This window comes from Pseudophryne corroboree, chromosome 1 (genome assembly GCF_028390025.1).
Source record: "Pseudophryne corroboree isolate aPseCor3 chromosome 1, aPseCor3.hap2, whole genome shotgun sequence".
Taxonomy (NCBI): Eukaryota; Metazoa; Chordata; class Amphibia; order Anura; family Myobatrachidae; genus Pseudophryne; species Pseudophryne corroboree.
The window spans coordinates 906,665,971-906,684,706 of NC_086444.1; the positions used below are offsets into that span (position 1 = coordinate 906,665,971).

Below are 18,736 nucleotides of genomic sequence, written 5' to 3' on the forward strand. Positions count from 1 at the left end.
CGGAAATATGTTGCGTGCTGTGAGGCCAGTAAGGCCCCAAAGGAGGAATTTCAGCTAGGTCGATTTCTGCACTTCCTACAGTCAGAGGTGACTATGGGCCTAAAATTGGGTTCCATTAAGGTCCAGATTTCGGCTCTATCGATTTTCTTCCAAAATAGAACTGGCTTCACTGCCTGAAGTTCAGACTTTTGTTAAGGGAGTGCTGCATAGTCAGCCCCCGTTTGTGCCTCCAGTGGCACCGTGGGATCTCAACGTGGTGTTGGATTTCCTGAAGTCGCATTGGGTTGAGCCACTTAAATCCGTGGAGCTACAATACCTCACGTGGAAAGTGGTCATGCTGTGGGCCTTGGCGTCGGCCAGGCGTGTATCAGAATTGGCGGCTTTGTCATACAAAAGCCCTTATCTGTATTTTATATGGATAGGCGGAATTGAGGACTCGTTCCCAATTCCTTCCTAAGGTGGTAACAGTTTTTCATGTGAACCAACCTATTGTGGTGCCTGCGGCTACTTGGGACTTGGAGGATTCCAAGTTACTGGACGTAGTCAGGGCCCTGAAATGTATATGTTTCCAGGACGGCTGGAGTCAGGAAAACTGACTCGCTATTTATCCTGTATGCACCCAACAAGCTGGGTGCTCCTGCTTCTAAGCAGACTATTGCTCGCTGGATCTGTAGCACGATTCAACTTGCACATTCTGCGGCTGGACTGCCGCACCCTAAATCTGTAAAAGCCCATTCCACGAGGAAAGTGGGCTCTTCTTGGGCGGCTGCCCGAGGGGTCTCGGCTTTACAACTTTGCCGAGCTGTTACTTGGTCGGGTTCAAACATTTTTGCAAGAGTCTACAAGTTTGATACCCTGGCTGAGGAGGACCTAGAGTTTGCTCATTCGGTGCTGCAGAGTCATCCGCACTCTCCCGCCCGTTTGGGAGCTTTGGTATAATCCCCATGGTCCTTAAGGAGTCCCAGCATCCACTTAGGACGTCAGAGAAAATAAGATTTTACTCACCGGTAAATCTATTTCTCGTAGTCCGTAGTGGATGCTGGGCGCCCATCCCAAGTGTGGATTGTCTGCAATACTTGTTTGTGGTTATTGCCTAACTAAAGGGTTATTGTTGAGCCATCTGTTGAGAGGCTCAGTTATATTTCATACTGTTAACTGGGTATAGTATCACGAGTTATACGGTGTGATTGGTGTGGCTGGTATGAGTCTTACCCGGGATTCAAAATCCTTCCTTATTGTGTCAGCTCTTCCGGGCACAGTATCCTAACTGAGGTCTGGAGGAGGGTCATAGTGGGAGGAGCCAGTGCACACCAGGTAGTCCTAAAGCTTTCTTTAGTTGTGCCCAGTCTCCTGCGGAGCCGCTATTCCCCATGGTCCCAGCATCCACTACGGACTACGAGAAATAGATTTACCGGTGAGTAAAATCTTATTTCTTTTTCATCCACTAGGGGTCACTGGAGTACTCTTGGGATATGGACGGCTTTAGCAGAACAAAGGCACTGAATATTTAAATTTAGAACTCTCCACCCCTCCATATCCCCGAGTACCTCAGTGTTTTTTCTGTGCTCACAGCACTAACGAGGCTTGTGTGGAGTTCCCACACTTAGTTGAAGATTTTATTAATTTTTCATTTTTACTTTTACATTTTTACTTTTTCACTTAGCACATCCCTTCCCAGTTTCTGTAAAAACATGGGTCCGGGATAGTGCCGCTGCACGGACAGCGCATGGCGTGTCGGTCCTCACAAAGAGCACCCTCACAGCCACAGGCAGCCCACTGCCTCCTGCAACAGCTGGACGGAGCTTACAGATAGAAGCCCCGTCGCAGCCATAAACTGAAGAGCTCGGAGCTTACAGATTGAAGCCCGTCGCAGGCCTCCCTACAACAAGGTATGCTGGGGAAACGGGCGCTGCCGCCCCGCTGTGTGGGGTCCGTGTTGTAATGCCGCCCGCTCACCGCCGCTCATACAGCCGGCCCGCCCCAGCCGCTCCGTCCGGCCGCCCCAGGTGCTCCGTCAGCGCTGTATTGCAAGTGCCAGCGCTCAGAGGGGGAGACCCGCCGCAGCTCGGCTAGCGACGCCGGAAGCCGCTACGCGCCGCTCCGGCCAGCCGACCTCCGCTGCTCTGCAATAAGTGTCCCTCGCCTCCCTGCAATGAGCTTCCCGGCTCCCCGCTGAGACACAGCGCTACAGGGAGTACAGGGGGAAGGGGGGGGGGGGGGGGGGACCTGGCTGATTACAGCGCGGCTGCAAGGGGGAAAATGTAAGGGAAAGAATAGCATGACAGGCTGCCATATCTATAGGTGGTATTAATAGAGAGCCTATATTAATATATTAAACTGCAGTCAGCAGGCAGAGCCTATATTAACACTGGAGCATGTATTGTGACCTGCCTGTGATTATCACTGTATAATAGGCTATTGAGCCTATATTAACACTGGAGGCATGTATTGTAACCTGCCTGTGATTATCACTGTATACTAGACTGTGATTATCACTGTATAATAGACTATTGAGCCTATATTTACACTGCAGCAGTTATTGTAACCTGTCCTGTGATTATCAGTGTAAGCATGGCATGGGGGCCATTTTAACCATGCTTCCTGTTTCTTCCAGTTTGTAATTCCAGAATGTTCCTGCCCTACATCTCTACTCCACCGGAGGCGCAGGGGTGTTAGTGGGAATTTTGGTTCAGGTTTCACATAGGCTGGCCATGTGAACTGTATTTCGGCCATAAATATATATATATATATTACACACCTTAAGTAAAAATTTTACTGAGTCGTGCAAGTGTGTGTCCTTTGGCTATTGTGTTGTCTGTCTGTATAAGGAGTAAGGCTCCAGCACAGACTAAAAATAAGTTTTACTACAATGTCTGTACATAAATCTACCACATGTTCAGTATGTTTTGTAGGTTTCCACTCCGGAAGCCGGTTCTTTCCCAGATCCTATGTTAAGCATTGGCAATTCAAATTGACTCCGCTCGACAGGAGCGGTAAGATCGGAGTCTCGGAAGTTACTCCGCCAGCTCTAACGGAGGAGTCTCAGCCTTTCCAAAGGTCCAACTTCACTTTGGGTACCAGGGTGTTAATTTACCTGGTCTTATAATTTAAACATTTCTGCTATGTTGCAGTCTGACAATTCTATGTCAAACCTCACAGCGCTAAATACGAGTGAGGAGGGCACATTAGACCAGCAGTCAGATAGTGCGGGTTTTGACAACCATACATTGCTAATGACCAGTGAGTCCGTCTCTGAAATTTACGGAGACTAAGGAGCCTCTAACATCTAATCCATCGTATTTACTAAACGACAGATCTTTAATGGGCTTCTTATTTAGGATATCTTACTAAGGGGCCCTACACACTCGGCGATGCGCCGCCGAGGTGCCCGACGGCCGATACGGCCGACGAGCAACCCGGCGGCGGGGGGGGCAGTGACGGGGGGAGTGAAGTTTCTTCACTCCCCCCGTCACCCGGCTGCATTGAAGTGCAGGCAAATATGGACGAGATCGTCCATATTGGCCTGCATGCACAGCCGACGGGAGATCAGCGATGAACGAGCGCGGGGCCGCGCATCGTTCATTGCTGGAGTCTCCACACTGAAAGATATGAACGAGTTCTCGTTCATTTATGAACGAGATCGTTCATATCTTTCAGAATATCGGCATGTGTGTAGGGCCTATAAGATTTAAGTCTATTTACCCGTTTCCACACAGTGACATCTAAATTGGAGAATCCGCCATTGGTGAATTCGTCTGTGTCAAACCTTATAAAGACCCAAGATACATTTGGGTCACTAGGGCGCTCTGTGTATGGAAACAATGACGATCACGTTATACTTATCGTTAATCACATCTGAGAAGCTGCTGAGTATCTCTGTACAGCTTATGCTGCCGCCTGTTAGCTCGCTTCTCGCTTTTCATCGTCGCTAGTTTCAGCACGACCAGGCCAGAAGTTCTTTGGTCCTAAATTTGACAAATTCCCGCCATTGCCTCCTCCGGTATCAAGACGGAAATACTCTGGTCCGGCGTTTAAAGCCTTTAGACTTCAGTCTTTTCAAGGCTGTGGTACAAAAACAAAGCCGGAGGGTCACGCCTTGTAACGCCAGGGCGCTAAAGTCACAACAAGCCAGTGGCTTGACGGGCTCCCAGCCCATCTCGAATTTCCAATTGTGGGAGCGCGCCTTTACACGTTACATTTGCCGGGTTTCCAGACATCCACTCATGGATGTATCCGCTATTTAGGGTTAAAAGAAAGCTGTCTCCCGCCACTGCGGTTTTTCAAGGCAGGACTGCCTCTGTCGGACGACAAGAAGGCGTTTTGGCAGGTTGCCATTCAGTCTCTGCTGGATTCAGCAGTTTTTAATTCCAGGCCTGGTACACCAACAAGGTCAGGGTTATTATTCCCGTATGTTTGTGGTACCGAAGCCGGAGGCCTCCGTCGCAGTCTCAATCAGTAAGTCACTTACTACAGATTGAAGATGGAATTTCTGCGGTCAGTATTTGCATATTTTGAGCCACAAGATTGCATGATTGCGCTTGATCTCCAGGATGCGTACTTACACATTCCGGTTTGGTCACCTCATCACAGGTTCTTGCGTTTTGCAATACGCCACAACCATTAACAGTTTCAGGCTCTACCGTTTGGCCTCTTGTCAGCGCCTCGGGTATTCACCAAAGTGATGTTTGTGATGATAGCTCATCTCAGATCCCTGGCAGTGACAATCGTTCCATACTTAGACGATCTGCTCATAAGAGCTCCGTCTCAACAGATGCTCCTCCGACTTGCGCTGCTAACGTACACCACGGTTGCAGTGTCAACTTCAAAAACAATCACATCTAATTCCGTCTCAACGACTTCAATTCCTAGGTATGATTCCAGATACGGTAAATCAAAGAATTTACCTACTACACCAGAAAGTACAGATTATACGCCATCTAGTACAATTAGTGCTCAAGCCACGCACACTATCGGTACATTTGTGTATTCGCCTATTAGGAACAATGATGGGCTTTCGAAGCGCTTCAGTTCGGACGTTTTCACTCGCGTCCATTTCAACAGCAGTGGTCGCCCTCACATAGGCAGATTCCCCACAGGGGGGCGAGGGTGTCTCTACTCTGGGCGAGAGTCTCAGAGGTTGGGGAGTTGTAGTTTAAAATGGTCAGCGACAGGGTCTCTAGACGGATCACGACAGATTGCTGTCTATAAGTGTCCTGGAACTCCGTGCAATTTACAATGCACTACATGCTTCGCTCTCAGACTGTCCAAGTGCAGTCAGACAACGCGACGGCAGTCGCATACACAACAACCAGGGAGGAACGAGAAGCCGCATGGCAATGCGGGAAGTAGCTTGAATCCTCAATTGCCCAGAATACCACAAGGTGATATTGTCGACTGGGTTCATTCCGGGAGTGGACAACTGCTAGACGGATGATCTCAGCCGTCGGGATTTTCATACAGGAGACTGGGCATTAAATCCAGAGGTGTTTCACATGTTGGTCCACAGGTGGGGTTACCCTCAGGTGGACATGATGGCATCTCGCCACAATTACAAACGCCCCAGTATGTGTCCAGAACGACAGATCCAAGGGCAGTGGCGGTGGATGCTCTCACAATCGCGTGGCCGTACAGCCTCGTGTATCTGTTTCCACCGTTTTCCGCTGCTCTCTCAGTTGCTAAAACGGATCAAAAGAGAGTCCGTCACAGTCATACTAGTGATGCCTCATTGGTCTCGGAGAGCTTGGTTCTCGATTCTCCGCGGACTACTCGCAGACGATCCTTGGCCGCTCATACTACGTCCAGACCTGTTACAACAGGGTCCGTTCTTTTACCCCTATTTAGCGCGGCTGCGTTTGACGGGGTGGTTGTTGAGACCGCCCTCTTAAGAAGAGAGGGCATTACAGTATCGGTTATACCAACCATGTTACGAGCTAGGAAGCCGGTTACGGCAGCTCATTATTACAGAATTTGACGTGCCTATATAGGTTGGTGTGAAGCTCGGAAGTTTCCGACATCATCTTTCAAGTTATCCCGTATTCTGTTATTTTTACAGACGGGGTTGGATGGAGGACTGCGTTTATCTACACTGAAGGTGCAGGTATCTGCGTTGTCAATTTATTTTCAAAGACGATTGGCTCTATTGCCGTCGGTACACACTTTTCTGCAGGGTGTCCTCAGAGTACAGCCTCCATTTATTCTACCTACAGCGCCATGGGACTTGAATCTGGTTTTAGATTTCTTACAGTCTTCATATTTTGAACCCTTACAGCAAGTGGATATTCAGTTTCTCACTTGGAAAACGATTTTTCTTCTAGCCTTAGCTTCGGCAAGGCGTTTTTCAAATTTGGGTGCCTTGTCATGCAAGCCACCGTATTTGGTGTTTCCTGATGACAGAGCGGAACTTCGGACGAATCCCGATTTCTTACCAAAGCTAGTGTCATCTTTTCACATCAATCAACCAATAGTAGTTCCTGTGTTGACAGCACATTCTAGAACTCTGAATGTGGTACGCGCATTACGCGTTTATATGTCCCGAACGTCTACAGTTCGTAATACGGATACGTTGTTTGTTCTCTATGATGCTGCCAAGTGGGGTTGGCCAGCTTCTTAGCAGACCTTATCCAGATGGATAAAACTGACTATACGTCAGGCTTACCTTCATGCTAGGTTACAGTCGCCTACATCAGTAATAGCTCATCCCACAGGTTCTGTGGGAACGTCATGGGCAGCTGGTCGTGGAGCTTCTACGACGCAGCTTGACCGTGCGGCTACATGGTCTTCAGTGCACACGTTTGTGCGCTTTTACAAGTTTGATACGTTTGCGGCATCAGCATCTAGCTTTGGCCGCCTAGTGTTACAGGTGTCAAACAGCTCTCCCGCCCACGGGGGAAGCTTTGGTACGTCCCAAGAGTACTCCAGTGACCCCTAGTGGATGAAAAAGAAAATAGGATTTTGGTACTTACCAGGTAAATCCTATTCTTTGAATCCATAGGGGGCACTGGACGCCCACCCAGAGCAGTTTTAACTGGGTTGTATTAAGTTCAGGGGATCTTATGGTAACACATTTTCACCGACTGGTTCAAATTATAAGGTTCTATCGGTTATGGTGTCAACTGTTTCGTTGTCAGTAACATTGTGTCAACTTTGTTGTTGTCCGTTATGTTATAGGAATTCTCCATTGTCAACCTCTCTATAGTTCCTGTTCGGCACAGTAAAAAACACTGAGGTACTCGGGGATATGGAGGGGTGGAGAGTTCTAAATTTAAATATTCAGTGCCTTTGTTCTGCTAAAGCCGTCCATATCCCAAGAGTACTCCAGTGCCCCCTATGGATTCAAAGAAAAGGATTTACCTGGTAAGTACCAAAATCCTATTTTTATTCCACTTTATAAAAAAATTGGAATAAAACAATAGGATTTTCCCCAACTTTTCACCTGCTCAGGAGGTGGCGAAAAGAAATCTCCATTAAAACCTTTGGAGAATTATCATGTGAAAAGTTTTGCTGCTACCTGAATAGGTCCATTTTCGCGATTCATGATAAAAGCCCATTTTACAAGCTTACTCAGCTGGCGGTCTGTGAGGAAAATCGTGTCTAGGAACATTGCGCAATGGCGATGTTGATCCCAGGCTGCAACACAGTCACAGCGCTGGGATCGCAAATGCAGCCAAGGTGTTAGAACACCTCCTACTGTATTTGCATTACTATGGATCGCAGCCTTCGAGCAGCTTTACAATTGCGATCCATGCTAAATGAGGGCCATAGTGCTGTTTGTTTTGCAATCTGCTAGTATCATGGCTTTGACAGTTTCACTGGTACCAGCGTAGCCTTTTCTGGGTTACCACTTTTGCAGTGGGAGCCATCGGTTAGTGTCCCCCTGCTTTAACTATAACAAACCCAGACTATCACTAATTCTCCTTAGCTATGTGGTTGAACAACATAGGAACAAGAGAGCAGGTGCACCATACAACCATTAGAATTAAAATAAATTTAATTATACATCATATCTGAGGTTCTTGGCATAAATTACCTCATCGGACAGGTCCCTAACATTATAGGGTTTCGACTGTAGGGCGCAGGGCACCCCCAAACCACCCAGCCAAACCATCCCAGGGCAGGCTCATATATTGGCCAATGTATGCCAAGAACCTCAAATATAATGTATAATTAAATTAATTATAATTCTAGTGGTTGTATGGTGCACCTGCTCTCTTGTTCCTGTGTTGTAATACTAAATCCCGGCAAGGTAGTGCATCCTATTATAAGTAGCTAGGGTGTGCAGTCCAAGCCCTCTACCCCAATATAGCTATGTGGTGGAGTCATGCTAGATTTCTTTGTTTAATCTGTTAATTCAACCTTTGTAATCAAAGCTAATGCTATATCATCATGAGCACAGATGTTTTAAGCAGGCCTTGGTGACATGCAAATGATAAGCATTCAATGGGTGGAATTCAAGTGTTTTGAAGGCGCAATAATTAATGGACACCTATTATTGCATTTCAGTTGTTTTGGGTGGCCTTTAATTATTGCTTTATCACGCCCAATTATTCAGGGTTTAGCCACAAAAAGCAGCTACATGTGACTAAACGAATGTGTGCGAACGGAAAAGTGTTTGGGCACCCAAACAGCCAAATTTTTGCTCTGGAGGTTGCGAGCTGAAATATGACTGCCGCTGCATAATGGGCGTCTGATCGGACTAACAATTGAATCACTCTTCTAGATGCCCATCAGTTTTGATGCTTTTAAAAACAATTGAATTCCACCCTATTTGTCAGTCTAGGCCACCACTACTGGAGGCTTGCTACATACATGTGCATGCCCCTACTGTACCCAACGTGCACTTTCCCATTTCCAGCCTGCTACCCCAGAGATGCAGTAACTGGCCCAACTGCAAGTTACTCAAAACTCTAGATGCAGCCATAGATTACTATGCAGTGCAATAAGCCATGTTTTTAGGGCCAACATTTGTACTGTTGCCAAATTTTAAGCTTTGTCTAAATTGTGCAAGATGCTTCTGAAAAGTCCATTCAAGTTCAGTAAACTTTTAATGCAAGAATTAGCGATTTTTTTTTTGTCTGTTTGTGTGAAAATGCAATAAAAAAAACACAATTTTAGTAATATCGTGTTTTGGTTTTAGTGTTCCAGTTGAAGCATCCAGGAGTAGTCCTGTTTCTCCAAACTCTCAGGACAGACCTGCTGTCCACTCTCCACTCCGTTCTCCTCTGAAACGTCAGGCATCAGTATGTTCAACAAGACTTGGCAGCACAAAGAGTCTCTCCGCAGCCTTCTATGTGGACAAGCCACCAGGTCCTGTTGGAGTTCAGTTTAGTAGCGATGTCTCGCGCAGTGATGAGAACGTCCTGGATTCTCCAAAGCAAAGGAGAAGTTTTGGCTCCTTTCCATACACTCCATCAGCAGATTCTAACTCTTTCCACCAATACCGTTCGATGGACTCTAGTATGTCAATGGCAGATAGTGAAGCTTATTTTTCTGCAGCTGAGGAGTTTGAACCCATAAGTAGTGATGAAGGCCCTGGTACATATCCTGGGAGAAAAAGACGAAAAAAGCAGACTCAAAAAATTGATTACAGCAGAGGTTCTATTTACCATAGTGTAGAAGGTCCTTTGACTGCTACTGTTCATGGGGAGGCCAGGCTAGATCCAAGGACACTGCCGATCAGAACTCATGCTTCTCAGGCTTCATTTGTCTCTGCACTAGGTGGGGAAGAGGAGCCGTTGGAACATAAATACCCAATAGAAATTGAGAAGCGCACAGAAAATGACCAAACTAGTCAGCAACCTATAATGTCCTGTTACCAGAACTACCTGAGTCAATTCCAGGTATTTAACTGGTCTGTAAAGCATCCAACAAATAAAAGGACTTCAAAATCATCCCTGCATCGACCATTAGATTTGGACACGCCAACCAGCGAAGAAAGCTCAACTTCTTATGAACAGCTCTGTGTTCCAACTTTCAAGGTATGATCAAACAAATGAGTTTCTTTACATGCAGTTTGTGGTGTATTTTTTTATAGATTAGTTCTATAATATGTGATGATTCACTGGAGCAGATTGGCTAGCGAGTCAGTGGATGGAAATGGATTGCACATTTAAATTAATTCTTATGAGTGCTGACACAAAATGGTGTATTTATGAATTTAGGGCTAAGAATTTTGTAAACAAGTGGATTCTTATGTGAATCCCTGTGCATTATCTGGCATGGCCATTATAGGAGGCAAATCTGTTAATTTGGACTGGAGACTGCCCAATACAGGTGTATCCTTATGCACTATTGCTGCAGTCACGCCAAACGCCCCTTCTCGGCACGCCAGGTTCCATGCAATATGGCTTGCGCTGAATATTTTATTCAAATTTGTGTCTTAATCGCATCACAATGTGACAAAACCTCTTCATGAAACTGCAATGATTAATTTGATAGGCGCCACTTCTTTATCTATGTGCGTCTGAATCAATATATGAAGTGCTATGATGCAGCGGCCACATTTCTTTGTCACGCTAAGTTCCGTTGTGCTTCGTATACAGATTCAGTTGGGGTAGTTTTGAAAAACAAGGCGTCCAGTCTTGTCCCTGGAAGGAACAAATGAGGAAAAAAAACCTTTATATACCCAATTGCATTTGTCAAATTATATGAGTGCTGTAACAGCCTGGATCTTAGTCATGGTTCAGATTGGTTCCTCCACATCACTGGGCACTCCACTAGGCAAGCAAGAACTATTGTCCTCTGCTTAACATGCTGTGACAGTCTATTTCCCCTGAATTAGGAATGAGCCAGTTTGGAATGACATTTGGACTAGGTAAAAAACATTTCTAACTGTGTCCCTCCTGCAATATACATACTCTCTTTATTCAGGCAAGGTTATTAAGGGAAAGGAAGTTTATAACTGTTAGCAGGCTACACAATCCAGGAGGATGCTTTGCTGCCAAGACACAGACCAGAGAGAGGAAAAAGCCCACAGAAAAACCTTAGAGGACAGATAGGGTGGAGAATGAGCTGTGGCTGCTTGCTGTTCATTATATTGGCTGCTGTGCTTGTTCTTTTAGGCTTGCCAAATAGTAAGCCATATCAGGTAGGAAGGTCTTACAGGATAGAATCTCTGCTCACAGTTGGATAGCAGGGGTCCAAAAGACTGTCTGCCACAGCTCCATACAGCTGTGTCCTCATACACCTAGCATCTATACGGCATTCAGCGCGAGACGCCCATCACGACCGAGATGATCCAAGAGCATTAGCTTATCGTTTTGTTTTTTTTCTCTGACGTCCTAGTGGATGCTGGGGACTCCGTAAGGACCATGGGGAATAGACGGCTCCGCAGGAGACTGGGCACATCTAAAGAAAGATTTAGGTCTATCTGGTGTGCACTGGCTCCTCCCCCTATGACCCTCCTCCAAGCCTCAGTTAGATTTCTGTGCCCGGCCGAGCTAGATGCACACTAGGGGCTCTCCTGAGCTCCTAGAAAGAAAGTATAGTTTAGGTTTTTTATTTTACAGTGAGACCTGCTGGCAACAGGCTCACTGCTGCGAGGGACTAAGGGGAGAAGAAGCGAACCTACCTAAAGTGGTGGTAGCTTGGGCTTCTTAGGCTACTGGACACCATTAGCTCCAGAGGGGTCGCACACAGGACCCGACCTCGTCGTCCGTTCCCGGAGCCGCGCCGCCGTCCCCCTTACAGAGCCAGAAGCAAGAAGGTCCGGAAAATCGGCGGCTGAAGACTTCTGTCTTCTCCAAGGTAGCGCACAGCACTGCAGCTGTGCGCCATTGCTCCTCATGCACACCACACACTTCGGTCACTGATGGGTGCAGGGCGCTGGGGGGGGGCGCCCTGAGCAGCAATATTAACACCTTGGCTGGCAAAACTGACACCATATATAGCCCCAGAGGCTATATAGGTGTAAATTACCCCTGCCAGAATAACACAAAAAGCGGGAGAAAGCCCGCCGAAAAAGGGGCGGAGCCATCTCCCGAAGCACACTGGCGCCATTTTCCCTCACAGCTCCGCTGGAAGGATCGGCTCCCTGGCTCTCCCCTGCAGTCCTGCACTACAGAAAGGGTAAAAAAGAGAGGGGGGGCACAAATTTAGGTGCAGTATAATATATATATGCAGCTATAAGGGAAAACACTCTTTATAGGTGATATCCCTGTGGTATATAGCGCTCTGGTGTGTGCTCGCATACTCTCCCTCTGTCTCCCCAAAGGGCTTTGTGGGGTCCTGTCCTCTGTCAGAGCATTCCCTGTGTGTGTGCTGTGTGTCGGTACCACTGTGTCGACATGTATGATGAGGAAAATGATGTGGAGGCAGAGCAAATGCCTGTAAATGTGTTGTCACCCCCTGAGGGGTCGACACCTGTGTGGATGGACTTATGGAAGGAATTACGTGACAGTGTCAGCTCCTTACATAAAAGGTTTGACGACATAGGACAGCCGGCTACTCAGCTTGTGACTGTTCCAGCGTCTCAAATGTCATCAGGGGCTTTAAAACGCCCGCTACCTCAGATGGCAGACACAGATGTCGACACGGATACCGACTCCAGTGTCGACGACGACGAGACTAGTGTACCCTCCAATAGGTCCACCCGTTACATGATTGAGGCAATGAAAAATGTATTACACATTTCTGATAGTACCCCAGGAACCACAAAAAAGGGTATTATGTTCGGTGAGAAAAAACTACCAGTAGTTTTTCCTGCATCTGAGGAATTAAATGAGGTGTGTGAGGAAGCCTGGACTTCCCCCGATAAGAAATTGATAATTTCTAAACGGTTATTGGCAGCGTACCCTTTCCCGCCAGAGGATAGGTCACGTTGGGAAACGTCCCCTAGGGTAGATAAAGCGCTTACACGTTTATCAAAACAGGTGGCACTACCGTCTCCGGATACGGCCGCCCTAAAGGATCCTGCTGATAGAAAGCAGGAGGCTACCCTGAAAGCTATATATACACACACGGGCATTATATTGCGACCAGCGATTGCATCAGCATGGATGTGCAGTGCTGCTGCTGCGTGGTCAGATTCCCTGTCGGATAATATTGATACCCTGGATAGAGACACTATTTTGCTGACAGTAGAGCATATAAAGGACGCTGTCTTATACATGCGTGATGCACAGAGGGATATTTGCCGGCTGGCATCAAAAATAAGCGCAATGTCCATTGCCGCCAGAAGGGGGTTATGGACTCGGCAGTGGTCAGGTGATGCCGATTCAAAAAGGCACATGGAAGTTTTGCCTTATAAGGGGGTGGAACTGTTTGGGGATGGTCTTTCAGACCTCGTTTCCACAGCTACGGCTGGGAAATTGACATTTTTGCCACAGGCTACCCCACAGCAAATGAAGGCACCGTATTATCAAGTACAGTCCTTTCGGCCCCATAAACACAAGAGGGCGCGAGGCGCATCCTTTCTGCCGAGAGGCAAAGGTAGAGGGAAAAAGCTGCAGCATATAGCCAGTTCCCAAGAGCAAAAGTCCTTCCCCCGCGTCCGGTAAGTCCACAGCATGACGCTGGGGCTTCACAGGCGGATCCGGGTACGGTGGGGGCCCGTCTCAGAAATGTCAGCACTCAGTGGGCTCTCTCACAGGTGGATCCCTGGGCCCTTCAAGTAGTATCTCAGAGGCACAGGCTGGAATTCGAGACGCCCCCCCCCCCCCCCCCCCCCGCCGTTTTCTAAAATCTGCCTTACCAGCAACTCCCTCTGCCAGGGAGGCAGTGTTGGTGGCTATCCAGAAACTGTATTCACAGCAAGTGATTGTCAAGGTACCCCTCCTTCAGCAAGGGAAGGGTTACTATTCCACAATGTTTGTGGTACCGAAACCGGACGGTTCGGTGAGACCCATCTTAAATTTAAAATCCTTGAACACTTATATCAAAAGGTTCAAGTTCAAGATGGAATCGCTCAGGGCGGTTATTGCGAGCCTGGACGAGGGGGATTACATGGTCTCCCTGGACATCAAGGATGCGTACCTGCATGTCCCCATTTACCCTCCTCACCAGGAGTACCTCAGATTTGTGGTACAGGACTGTCACTATCAGTTCCAGACGCTGCCGTTTGGGTTATCCACGGCACCGAGGGTGTTTACCAAGGTAATGGCCGAAATGATGATACTCCTTCGCAAGAAGGGAGTTTTAATTATCCCGTACTTGGACGATCTCCTGATAAAGGCGAGGTCCAAGGAACAGTTGGTAGTGGGGGTAGCACTTTCTCGGGAAGTGCTACAACAGCACGGCTGGATTCTCAATATTCCAAAGTCACAGCTGGTCCCGACGACACGTCTTCTGTTCCTGGGAATGATTCTGGACACAGACCAGAAAAAAGTGTTTCTTCCAGTGGAAAAAGCCGAGGAGTTGTCTTCTCTAGTCAGAGACCTCCTAAAACCGGGACAGGTGTCGGTACATCAATGCACAAGAGTCCTGGGAAAAGTGGTAGCTTCGTACGAAGCGATTCCATTCGGAAGGTTCCACGCAAGGACTTTCCAGTGGGACCTGTTGGACAAATGGTCCGGGTCCCATCTCCAGATGCAACAGCGGATAACCCTGTCGGCAAGGACCAGGGTGTCGCTGCTGTGGTGGTTGCAGAGGGCTCATCTACTAGAGGGCCGCAGATTCGGAATACAGGACTGGGTCCTGGTGACCACGGATGCCAGCCTTCGGGGCTGGGGCGCAGTCACACAGGTAAGAAATTTCCAAGGACTGTGATCAAATCAGGAGATTTCGCTTCACATAAATATTCTAGAGCTAAGGGCCATTTACAATGCCCTAAGCCAAGCAAGGCCCCTGCTTCAGAACCAGCCGGTACTGATCCAATCAGACAACATCACGGCGGTCGCCCATGTAAACAGACAGGGCGGCACAAGAAGCAGGAGGGCAATGGCAGAAGCCACAAGGATTCTCCGATGGGCGGAAAATCATGCGTTAGCACTGACAGCAGTGTTCATTCCGGGAGTGAACAACTGGGAAGCAGACTTCCTCAGCAGGCACGACCTCCACCCGGGAGAATGGGGACTTCATCCAGAAGTCTTCCAAATGCTGGTAAACCGGTGGGAAAGACCACAGGTGGACATGATGGCGCCCCGCCTCAACAAAAAGCTAAAAAGATATAGCGCCAGGCCAAGGGACCCTCAGGCGATCGCTGTGGACGCTCTAGTAACACCGTGGGTGTACCAGTCGGTTTATGTGTTTCCTCCTCTGCCTCTCATTCCCAAGGTACTGAGAAAAGGGCATTCCGGAGGAAGTCATCCCTACCCTGATCAAAGCCAGGAAGGATGTCACTGCAAAACATTATCACCGCATTTGGCGGAAATATGTTGCTTGGTGTGAGGCCAGGAAGGCCACAACGGAGGAATTTCAACTGGGTCGATTCCTGCATTTCCTGCAAGCAGGGGTGACGTTGGGCCTCAAATTGGGGTCCATTAAGGTCCAGATTTCGTCCCTGTCGATTTTCTTCCAGAAAGAACTGGCTTCACTGCCTGAAGTTCAGACTTTTATCAAAGGCGTTCTGCGTATTCAGCCTCCTTTTGTGCCCCCAGTGGCACCTTGGGATCTCAATGTGGTTTTGATGTTCCTGAAATCACATTGGTTTGAACCACTTAAGACTGTGGATTTGAAATATCTCACGTGGAAAGTGGTCATGCTGTTGGCTCTGGCTTCGGCCAGGCGTGTGTCAGAATTGGCGGCTTTGTCCTATAAAAGCCCTTATCTGATTTTCCATATGGATAGGGCAGAGTTGAGGACTTGTCCTCAGTTTCTCCCGAAGGTGGTATCAGCGTTTCACTTGAACCAGCCTATTGTGGTGCCTGCGGCTACTAGGAACTTGGAGGATTCCACGTTACTGGACGTAGTCAGGGCCCTGAAAATTTATGTTTCCAGGACGGCTGGAGTCAGGAAAACTGACTCGCTGTTTATCCTGTATGCACCCAACAAACTGGGTGCTCCTGCTTCTAAGCAGACTATCGCGCGCTGGATTTGTAGCACTATTCAGCTGGCGCATTCTGCGGTGGGACTACCGCAGCCTAAATCTGTAAAAGCCCATTCCACAAGGAAGGTGGGCTCATCTTGGGCGGCTGCCCGAGGGGTCTCGGCTTTACAACTTTGCCGAGCTGCTACTTGGTCAGGGGCAAACACGTTTGCAAAATTCCACAAATTTGATACCCTGGCTGAGGAGGACCTGGAGTTCTCTCATTCGGTGTTGCAGAGTCGTCCGCACTCTCCCGCCCGTTTGGGAGCTTTGGTATAATCCCCATGGTCCTTACGGAGTCCCCAGCATCCACTAGGACGTCAGAGAAAATAAGAATTTACTCACCGGTAATTCTATTTCTCTAACGTCCTAGTGGATGCTGGGGACTCCGAAAGGACCATGGGGAATAGCGGCTCCGCAGGAGACTGGGCACAAAGTAAAAGCTTTAGGACTAGCTGGTGTGCACTGGCTCCTCCCCCTATGACCCTCCTCCAAGCCCCAGTTAGATTTTGTGCCCGAACGAGAAGGGTGCAATCTAGGTGGCTCTCCTGAGCTGCTTAGAGTAAAAGTTTAAATAGGTTTTTTATTTTCAGTGAGACCTGCTGGCAACAGGCTCACTGCATCGAGGGACTTAGGGGAGAGAAACGAACTCACCTGCGTGCAGAGTGGATTGGGTTTCTTAGGCTACTGGACATTAGCTCCAGAGGGACGATCACAGGCCCAGCCATGGATGGGTCCCGGAGCCGCGCCGCCGGCCCCCTTACAGATGCTGAAGCAAGAAGAGGTCCATAAATCGGCGGCAGAAGACTTTCCTGTCTTCATAAGGTAGCGCACAGCACTGCAGCTGTGCGCCATTGCTCTCAGCACACTTCACACTCCGGTCACTGAGGGTGCAGGACGCTGGGGGGGGGGCGTCATGGGAAGCAATGAATTTACCTTAGTTGGCGAAAAATACATCACATATAGCTCCTGGGCTATATGGATGTATTTAACCCCTGCCAGTTTTCCAGTAAAAAGCGGGAGAAGAGCCCGCCGTGAAGGGGGCGGGGCCTATCTCCTCAGCACACAGCGCCATTTTTCCCACACAGCTCCGCTGGTAGGAAGGCTCCCAGAATCTCCCCTGCATCCTGCAACTACAGAAACAGGGTAAAAAAGAGAGGGGGGCACTTATTTGGCAAAATAACAGATATAAGCAGCTATAAGGGATAGACACTTATTGTAAGGTTGTCCCTATACATATATAGCGCTCTGGTGTGTGCTGGCAAACTCTCCCTCTGTCTCCCCAAAGGGCTAAGTGGGTCCTGTCCTCTATCAGAGCATTCCCTGTGTGTGTGCTGGGTGTCGGTACGTGTGTGTCGACATGTATGAGGAGGAAAATGATGTGGAGGCGGAGCAGAGTGTCTGTAACAGTGATGTCACCCCCTAGGGGGTCGACACCTGAGTGGATGTACTGTTGAAAATTACGTGACAGTGTCAGCTCTATATAAAAAAACAGTGGTTGACATGAGACAGCCGGCTACTCAGCTTGTGCCTGTCCAGATGTCTCATAGGCCGTCAGGCAGATGGCAGATACAGACGCCGACACGGATACTGACTCCTGTGTCGACGGTGAAGAGACAACCGTGATTTCCAGTAGGGCCACACGTTACATGATTGAGACAATGGAAAATGTTTTATACATTTCTGATAATACGAGTACCACCAAAAAAGGGGTATTATGTTCGGTGAGGGAAAAACTACCTGTAGTTTTCCTGAATCTGAGAAATAAAATGTGTGATGATGCGTGGGTTTCCCCCCCGATAACAATTAATAATTTCTTAAAAAGTATTGGCTGCATACCCTTTCCCGCCAGAGGTTAGGATGCATTGGGAAACACCCCCTAGGGGGGATAAGGCGCTCACACGCTTGTAAGAACAAGGGCTCTACCCTCTCATGAGATGGCCGCCCTTAAGGATCCTGCTGATAGAAAGCAGGAGGGTATCCAAAAAAAGGTATTTACACACATACTGGTGTTATACTGCGACCAGCTATCGCCTCAGCCTGGAGGTGCAGTGCTGGGTTGGCATGGTCGGATTCCCTGACTGGAAATATTGATATCCTAGATAAGGATAGTATATTATTGCCTATAGAGCATTTAAAAGATGCATTTCTATATATGCATGATGCACAGCGGAATAATTGCCGACTGGCATCAAGTATAAGTGCGTTGTCCAATTCTACCAGTAAAATGGTCAGGTGATGCGGATTCCAAACGTCATTTGGAAGTATTGCCTTTGAAAGGGGACATTTGGGGTCGGTCTTTTAGACCTGGTGGCCACGGCAACAGCTGGGAAATCCACGTTTGTACCCCAGGTCGCCTCTCAAAATAAGACGCCGTATTATCAGGCGCAGTCCTTTGTTGGCAAGCGGACAAAAGGTTCCTCTTTTCTGCTCGTGACAGAGGGAGAGGAAAAAGGCTGCAGAGATCAGCCAGTTCCCAGGAACAGAAACCCTTTCCAGCCTCTGCCAAGCCCTCAGTATGACGCTAGGGCTTTACAAGCTCAGGCACGGTGGGGGCCCGTTCTCAATGAATTTCAGTGCGCAGTGGGCTCACTCGCAAGTAGACCCCTGGATCCTTCAGGTAATATCTCAGGGGTACATATTGGAATTCGAGACGTCTCCCCCTCGCCGTTTCCAAAAGTCGACTTTACCGACGTCTCCCTCTGACAGGGAGGCAGTTTTGGAAGCCATTCACAAGCTGTATTCCCAGCAGGTGATAATCAAGGTACCCCTCCTGCA

At 48.2% G+C, this 18,736-nt stretch overlaps 1 protein-coding gene across 12 annotated transcripts in view; it reads left to right on the forward strand.

Annotated features, from left to right (window-relative positions):
- BLTP1 (bridge-like lipid transfer protein family member 1) overlaps positions 1–18,736 on the forward strand; it is a 705,550-nt gene that overhangs the window by 300,949 nt on the left and 385,865 nt on the right. For all 12 annotated transcript variants that reach the window (XM_063920260.1, XM_063920265.1, XM_063920266.1 and 9 more), the window contains exon 28: positions 9,134–9,974. In XM_063920260.1, the coding sequence (XP_063776330.1) occupies positions 9,134–9,974 (841 nt within the window). The remainder of the gene's footprint in view (positions 1–9,133; positions 9,975–18,736) is intronic.